The sequence below is a fragment of the Pogona vitticeps genome, chromosome 2 (assembly GCF_051106095.1).
Source record: "Pogona vitticeps strain Pit_001003342236 chromosome 2, PviZW2.1, whole genome shotgun sequence".
NCBI lineage: Eukaryota > Metazoa > Chordata > Lepidosauria > Squamata > Agamidae > Pogona > Pogona vitticeps.
This window is the reverse complement of record NC_135784.1, coordinates 295374139-295383154: the sequence shown is the minus strand read 5'-3', so window position 1 is coordinate 295383154 and position 9016 is coordinate 295374139. Positions and strand designations below refer to the sequence as shown.

The window sequence follows — 9016 nt, the reverse complement described above, 5'->3', positions numbered from 1 at the left end:
CAGAAGATTATCCAAGATCTCGTCTGTCTTTTCATCAAATAATCCCACTCCATCGAAGGGAAGGTCCCCAACCCTAGCCCGAGTGTTGTCTGAGATACCTGCAGAGCCTAGCCAGGCATGGCAGTGCAAGTCACAGTGGTGACTAGTTGTTTAGAGGATGCATCCAAAATGTGTCTGCCGCAATCCGTTCCTGATGGGCTGAGCCCAAAGTCTCCTGATGGTACACCAACCCTTGAGTCTGAACGTCCTCTGAGGCTTGTTGCAGGATGGGTAAAGCCAAATTCCCAAGGTGCCTGTGGTAAGCACCCATTGCTGCTGAGTAGTTTGGTACCCGTAACACAAAAGAGGCAGGAGAATACATGTGGCAACCAATAACGTCCAGCTTCCTCCCTTCTTTATTATTGGGGGGGGGGGTAGCTGAGCGATTTCTCGCTCGATTCTGAGTCGCATCCACCATGATTGAATTTGGAAGAGGGTGCTTTAGAAGAAAAATGTGTTTTCTCCACAGGTTTTATAAAGATTTTCAACTCTCCTTTGAATTTGGTGGGCAGATGATGGTTTTGCCCAAACTGATTTTTAACAAATGCTAAAGTTCATCGAAGCTGCTGCAGCAGCGGCAAGAAACAAACTGAGGCACTCAGTGCCGGGGGGGAGGAGTTGTAGCCAGCGTGTGGGAGTTCCCGGCACCATGTGCTTGAGCTAGAAAGTTCCAAGGCTGAACTGTGCAAGCACAGATTAACCCATTAGTATGCATTCACAGAGACCACGAAGAAGAACAAAGGTTCATCTACTTCAGCATTCTGTTTTCAAAGTGACCAGCCACTTGCCCCACAGGAAGTGAGTGCAACAGAGTATTCTCCATCAACTGATAAATGGAATAACCTGACTTTGTTCCGGTGGCATGGGTTTCTAGCAAGGTGAAATGCCAGTCTTTTTTTAAAAAACCAAATTGATTTAAACAATAAAATTAAATAAATTAAAATTTAAATCATAATTTAAATAAAATCTACCCTAGTTACTAGTATGTTTCTAGTTTCAATCTGAAGCATTAGTATTAATTTTTAGAGGTAATCTGAAAAAACATGTTAACCCATATGAGCGTGTCTATAAATGAGATCCATTTGGAGGTCCAGTGCATGTGCCCAATAGAAAAATTGAAGACACAGATGACACAATTTCTCTGTGGTGGATCTAGGACTGTGGAACTCTGCTCCAAGTAAATTACACTTGACTCTTTCCATGCTTTCAAATAGGCCTTTTAAAATACCCATTTTCATTTATTTATTTATTTATTTATTTATTGGATTTGTACCCCACCCATCTGGTCTATAAGACCACTCTAGGCGGCTTTCTTGACTATCTTTCTTGACTATCCTTGATATGCATTACCTCTAACCTGGATTCCTGTGCTTTGCTTATACTTCCAATGCTAAAGTGACCCAAATAGGTTTCCAAGATAAGTGAGGTATTTCGGGAGTGATTTTACCAGTTCCACATCTCCAGTAAGCTTCCATGGCTGAATGGGAATTCAGACCCAGGCCTCCTGAGTCATAGTCCATCGCTCTATCAACTACAACACACTGGGTATACCTATTTTAACTATCAAACTTTAATCTATGTATCTTCTGTGTTGTGTCCACCAATTTCCAAGGGTATACATACTTTTCAATAAATAAATGTCTGAGCCACACTTCTGTGGCACTCAGAAATATTTCTATACCTGGTCTTAATGTATAGCCAAGATCTGCATGGTAATGCTATATGAGAATCTAATTAAGACACTCTTTTCTTTTCTTTTTTGCCTGGTGTGACATTACCCAAACTTCTGACAGAATGGGCATACTTTTCCTTAAAATTGGAGTCACATTATTTACTTTGCTTTAAATGAATTAAGACCAAGAACCATTCAGGTTCAAATCACCCTGTCGCTTGTTAGCAGATGATCAATATTTTGATTTTAAAAAAAAATCACACTGTATGGGTAAAATCCAAAATAATCTCATGCAGATGAACAAATGTGTTGGCAATCAGGAGCAGCAGATTGAAAAGAAGCAGCAAACTACACAAAGACATAACAAGAAGGTTACTCTACGGTGGAAACGTTGGGCTCATGGGAGCATTTTATTCTTCAAAATAAAATTATGACACATCAGTAGTCCTAGGTAACACACCAGTGTCGCTGAAACTGACATTGTTGGACTTAGGCTAGTGTAAATAGTCAGTTGGATCTGGCCTCTGTCAGGCTTAAAATTGCTGAATTGGTGCCCTGCAGCAATAGCATGGCAGAACAACTGCCCCTGCAACTCACCTTTTGTGATATACCTGTTGTTTGCTTGTAGTACATATTACATATATTCATATGTGGCAAACAAAAGGGTAATTAGTACAGTGGGGTCTTGACTTAAGAACGGCTTGAGTTAAGAACATTTTGACTTAAGAACCACTCTTATAGGAAAATATTGACTTGACTTACATACTTAGATTTGAGTTAAGAACTGAAAAAAAAACCACGTGGGAGGCAGGGAAAGTGCAAAATTTGAACTTTCAGTTAACTGTTGGCCAGTGAAAAGAGTGCCTGTCTGCTTCCTCACTCCTCCCAGCGTTTAGAGAGTGGATTGGGAGACAGTCTTCAGACTGCCTGGTACTGTACTGCCTGGACTGTATTTTCCCTGCCTTCCCTGAACCTTTCTTGACCTAAGGAAAAAAAGAAATAAAATATCCCCCTCTAGTGGTTGAAGGCAGAATGGCAGTTTCCCATTAGTTTCTATGGACGGAAAAGAGCAGATACGGATCAAATGGTTTTCAATGCATTTCTATGGGAAATGCAGATTTGACCTGAGAACTTTTTGACTTGAGAACCGCCTTCCAATACGGATTAAGTTCTCAAGTCAAGACCCCACTGTATGCTGAACATTTTATTTAGAGGCAGGGGGGTCAGACTGATAGCATAAGCTTAATTTCTATTTCAAATCTCCTTCACTGTGATTTTATCAAGCAGCAGAGTATAGTGGTACCTCAGCTTACGAACATCCCGACTTGCAACCATTTCGAGTTACAACCAGCTCCAGCTGCAAAATTTTGCTTCGACTTGCGGCCAGAGCTTCCAGTTACAAACACAAAAAGGCAGGGGGAAAAGGCAGGACATTCAAATTGCTAACTGTTGGTGGTGAGAAGGCTGCTTCTTTGTAGCTCTTTCGCCCCAGCAGTTAGAGAGTGTGCGATTGGAGGAGGCTTTGGACTCCCTGGTAATGTAAGGTGCTGTTTTCTACTTTTTAAAACCTGTTCTGGGTAGGATTTGCAGCGTGGTTTTGGACTCAGGGGTTATGTTTCTGTTCTGTGCTGTGATGGGTCTTGGGGGGTTGGTTTGTTTCCCCCCCATTTCCAATGAGTCTTGGGGGGGTTATTTGCTTTTTGGAGTCCCCTCCATTTCTGATGGGTCTTGGGGTGTGTGTGTGTGTGTGTGTGTGTGTGTGTGTGTGTGTGTGTGTGTGTGTGTGTGTGTGTGTGTGTGTGTGTGTGTGTGTGTGTGTGTGTGTGTGTGTGTGTGTGTGTGTGTGTGTGTGTGTGTGTTTTTCGTCGGCCGGAACAGATTAATTGCATTTCAGTGCATTACTATGGGAAATGGTGCTTCGACTTACGACCATTTCGAGTTACAACCATCTTCCGGAACAGATTAAGTTCGTAAGTCGAGGCACCGCTGTAATTTAAAAAACACATGCATACAAGTACATAGGTGGAAACTGTAACAAGGTGTTAGTTACTCTTCCAGTTGGGTCTATTCACAATGAAACAGTTTTCTACAACCAACAAATGTAAACTCCCTAGTTGTATTTGCACCCAGTTCACCATTAGGCATGTGATGAATGCAAGAAGCAGATATCTAGCAGATGTGATAAAGACCAAGGCCTTCTGATGCCTGACATTTTGCAAGATTATGTGGGAAACCACACCATGACAGCCTTGAGAATGATAATACTGTCAACGCATTCTGTCAAGACTGCCATCACACCTTGGCACATCTTTAGAGATCTTCAAGCAGCTGTTTCACAAAGCTTTGCCGAGAGAGAGGTCAAGATGTTTTGAAGAGCTTTACCATGTTCCTGAACTACGACAGTGCAATAACGAATGCCACGCAGAATAAATCTGCCAATCGCTGTAATGCCAGGCACTTGTCCCACACTTTCAAACTTTCGCCCCATGGTGCTGACCAGTCTGGAAAAAATGTGTAGAAGCGAACTCCATTAACATTGTCTTAGCTTTTATTCCTATATAAACAAAATTTCTCTGAATATTTGCTGAAATTTTATCAGCAATCACAGACAACCAATTATTGCTTAACTGTCATCACATCATGACTCCCTGAATTCAGTTTGTCTCAACTACTTACAGTACTAAGAATGCAGCAGGCTTCTGCCTCCACATGGATGTAAAGATAATATCAATAACTGTTTCAAGACCAGAAGTCAAAAAAGGGTTCCCAGAAGCCAGAGTGCAACTTTTCCCTTCCATCTCAACATTCCTCAAGCATACAGCTTTCCAAGTAGTTTTCCAGATGCAATGTGAAAACAAAATTACAGAAACTATGTTACACCTATACATCTAAAGATTTTGATTTGTTCACATTGCTGATTTCCCTGTTTTATTATTTCAAGAAATCAATACTTTGTCTCAATAGTCTTCCTGAATTTGTATAAAAATGAGAGCTCAACAGACTGTGTGTCCAGTTCTGGACAGAACAGACTTGGTGTCAAATATGCTTGCAAATTCATGCTGTTGGCCTGCAATAATATTACTCTTAGTTAGCAGAGCTTATACTGAGTGCACAAGAGAGCTATAGTTAAGTAACACATTTTGCATTTGTGTGCTAGAGTATCCTTAACCAGTAACATGAACAGCAGCCCTCAAATCTCACAGACTTTGTGTTTAAAAATCTGAAAAAAATCCTAAATACTGTATACCAATCCATCACCTAGAAAAATGATTCTGTAATTTTTAATTTTTCACATCCCAGTATCTATAGAAAGGAAGAGAATCCATCTTCTGAAACTTCAAGATAACCAAGATTTCTTCTTCATGTTGCAAAGTCAGAGAGGACTGAAAATGTCAGTTCAAAGAACTAACTTGTGTCTTCATCTAACAATCTGATCAGCTAAGGGGCTGCAAATATGGGAATCACACTACTTTCAAGCTTTCCCAGTAATGAGAAGATCAGGGTACTGATCAGAATTTGCTTTTATGACATTAGCATGTTTTTTTTTTTTACAATCAGGAAGACAAAATACAAAATTACATGCTTGCTCTGTTTCAGGCACTTTCAAGATCATAGTTTATTTACTGTAGGTAAAAAGCTAGTATACAGATTGGGTATCCCTTTAACTTTCAACTACAGTTATATATTTAGTATTTTCTGCTTTCAGTGTTAACCAAAATTTTGTAGACACCTGCCCTGCTATTAGTGTGTTCTGTTATCTGAAACAAAAAGAAAAAAAGGTCTGTCTTTAATTTGTCCAATGCATAATATTTACATTGTGAATGGAGCCAGAATGAGCAATGGTAAAGAGGTAATAAACGTTAAAAAGCCTGCTTATATATTTTACAATAATGTGCTAATCAGCATAATTGTATATAAAAATTAAAACATAGTAGAGCTTCCTACTACAGAAGTCTTAATTGTCTGAACTGTAATAATCATCTGCTAACAATTTACATGCAACACTTGCTAAGATTGACAGCTGATTTTTTATGTGTTAAGTAGATTAATGACATGAGACACAATATTAACGTGTACAAACAAAAACTGAAAACTGCATCCAAGAACTGTACTGGTCACAAGCCTCTTCCAAAAAATATATAACACACGATAGAGTGGTCTCATCATACAACAAATGCTATAAAGGCAATGCATAGGCAGATTGTACCTGGATGGCACAAACTCCAAAAACATTTTAAAAAGGTGTTACAGACGCGCGTGTCTCTCACACATACATTTATACCTTACAGGAGACCCATCTTTTCACCAAGAGGCAATGGATGAAAACAAAAAATAGATTGCTAGGTGTAAAATTAATTCACTTTGGAAATTTACTGAAATTAATAAGATGTGCTTATATGTTAATTATACAATTATTACTATATACAGACTACACTGGAATGTATTCTATACCAAAACGGCTTCATGAAACAACTGGACCTTTCTATACTAGCCTTAGGATTCTGTATTTTTATTTTAAAATGAGAAGTCAACACAGATTTGCCCAAGTAGCAAAATATGAGATGGCTGAACTATTTAATAAGCCAATCTGGAGATACTCCCATTTTAAAAATTACTTGAGCACTTCTAAACCAATATCTAGTAAGAAGCATAATCTTTTAAGTTCTGCTGTTGTAATATTCTTCAGTCCGCTGCAGTTGGCTTACGTGTAAGATTTCATATGAAGCCACAACAATTTAACAAAGCCTGTTAAACCATGCTCCAATAATTAACTTTGGTGACTTAAAGATGCCTTTGTGATTCAGGGTTCAGTGCTGCAGCAGATCACACAGCTGAATCAACTGAAGGCCAGGTGATTGAATCTCTCTTAGGAAGGGCTTTCAGCATGAAAACACTCCAGTGGAAGATAGAGCACAATTCATATTCCAATAAAGTAACTTAAATCTGCTAAGAAACAGAACGCCATGTGATTGCTGAGTATGTTTAGGAAGCTCTCGTGTACCAGCAGAATCCTGTAGTAGACATACGCGCACACACATACACACAAAACAGAACACACCACCTACCATTCGAATGAATGAGAGCAGATTTTCATCATATGAGTGACAGAGATACAGATGTCAGAGAACATGGATCATCAATAGAAGGTAAAACTGATTTACATGAAATGGAAAGAAGAACACTTGAGCAATCTAACTGCAGTTATTTTGTGAAGGCTGCTACAACAGCCCACAGAACCTCATTTGTGTTGGCCTTCATACATTCAACTTCAGGGTCTAAATCCAGGAGCTGCCGTACCCTCTTTGTAGCTAGGTCATACTGCTCATCCAAAAGGGGGGCAAAAGCGTTCTCAAGGACATCAGATGCATGGGCTAAGTAAATGAGAGCCAGCAAGCGTTTGTCCATGCGGTGGGGGTCGTTCACCCATCTGTCAAGAACAGCTTCTTGAACTTTCTTGATGAGGCGCTGCTTAATGTTGTTGTTGGTGAGAGGGTGTGTGGTCATGTCAAAGAGGAGAAAGTTCTGTTTCTCCGTAGTCAAAACCCCCTTTTCCACTAGGTTTTTGGCTAATCGTTCACGTACGTTTCTTAACTGGTAGTGCAATTTTAATGGATTCCACGTCTCACCTGAAAAAAAAGGCAAAAAAGCCCCCTGAATATTCAGCTGATACTAACAACAATTATTCAGATAGGAAAATGAGACAGCATAGCAGGCATTAATACAAGAACATCAGGAAAAACATTAAGTATTATCTTCTCTCATTTTTGTATAGAAAACAGATGATGCAAATGGACAAACTATGCAGCAATGTTCTAAGCAGGGCAGCTTAGAAGAGTTCCATGATGAAAGACTCAATGTGCCATTGTGTAGCCCCCTAAGCCGTTCCTAAGCGAGCCTCTAAAATATCCTGATAGATTAGGTGAAATGCGATTTTAACGTAATTTGAGATGTCCACCACATCTTCCAATGCCAACTAAGTTGTTTCATACTGTTTTACGACATACATGCTTATGTGCAGACAACATGTGGTAAACGCCTAAAAGGAAAGAAGCAAAAGCTGCTAATTATTACATCCATGAAACGGTTTGATAAGCCTTGCAACAGAGAAGGTTGTGAGAAGCAGTTTAACAAAGACCACCATAAAAAATTAAATGCCAAAATGGCACTCTTCTCATTCAATGCACTTTTGGCTTCTCCCTCTTATTTGGAACCATCTACTCACCAATGAAACTATATACATTGTTTATTTCATTCCCATTGCAACAACTCTTAAGATAAACAAAAAGAAAAATCCTTGCTCATCAAAAATTTAGCTAAAACATGTCTGAAATATTTTCATCAGTTTTGACTTTTTCAGTTGCATGGTGACACCTTGTGACAAAATCTCTTAACTACAAGAAAACCTAAAACAAGTGCTCCATTTGAATAAATCAGCAGAAATACATATTTTAGTGGTGGGGGTAGAACATGCCCACATAGGAGAAGAGAGGTTAGATATCTTACATCTATCTCCTCTTCTAGTCCTACCCCAAACCAGACGGTATCAGGTGGCCATATCAGCAAACCCTCGAGCCACAGGGTGCTGTTGATGAATGCCAGGTCAGTATAAAACAAAACTGCCCTCATCGATGATGTAATTTTGGATAAGGGTGCTCACCTGGGTGGGAGAGGAGGGTGGTGTCCCCCTCTCCCAGTTGTGTCCGCCTGGGTACTTGGTCCAGCACCAATGTCGCTCAGAGGGTCGGGGGAGTTGCTATAGTCTATAGGAGTTCTATCTCTTTGATCAGGCTTCCTATCCCTTTAAGAGGTCGTCTCGAGGGCCTGTATTGTGTGTTGGGCTTATGAGACAGATTGGGGATTCTGTTGGTGTACCGCCCACCCTGCTGTGTACCAACAGTCTCTCCGCCTGAGCTGACAGAGGTAGTCTCGGACCTGGTGTTGAGGACTCCCAGGCTGTTGGTGCTGGGGGACCTCAACATCCATGCCGAGGCTGCCTTGACTGGAACGGCTCAGGACCTCATGGCCACCATGGGGCTGTCTCAATGTGTCATCAGCCCAACACATAAAAAGGGCCATGCCTTGGACCTGGTTTTCTCAACAGGACTGGAAGATGGTGGTTTGGATGTGGAGGGACTAGTTGTGACACCATTATCATGGTCAGACCACTTCCTGGTCAAGTTTACTCTATTAGCTTCTTCTCCCCTCTGCAAGGGTGGGGGATCTATTAAGATGATCCCCCCTTGGAGACTAATGGATCCAGATGGTTTCCTGAATGCTCTGGGGGATTATCTGTCTGATATGGTC

The 9016-nt window shown here is 40.5% G+C and overlaps 1 protein-coding gene across 1 annotated transcript in view; it reads right to left on the bottom strand.

Annotated features, from left to right (window-relative positions):
• Positions 1 to 5302: 5302 nt before the first annotated feature.
• Positions 5303 to 9016, bottom strand: part of GOLPH3 (golgi phosphoprotein 3) — a 40470-nt gene continuing 36756 nt past the window's right edge. The window contains exon 4 of the mRNA XM_020807104.3: positions 5303 to 7338. Coding sequence (XP_020662763.3) covers positions 6914 to 7338 — 425 coding nt within the window. The 3' untranslated portion in view covers positions 5303 to 6913. The remainder of the gene's footprint in view (positions 7339 to 9016) is intronic.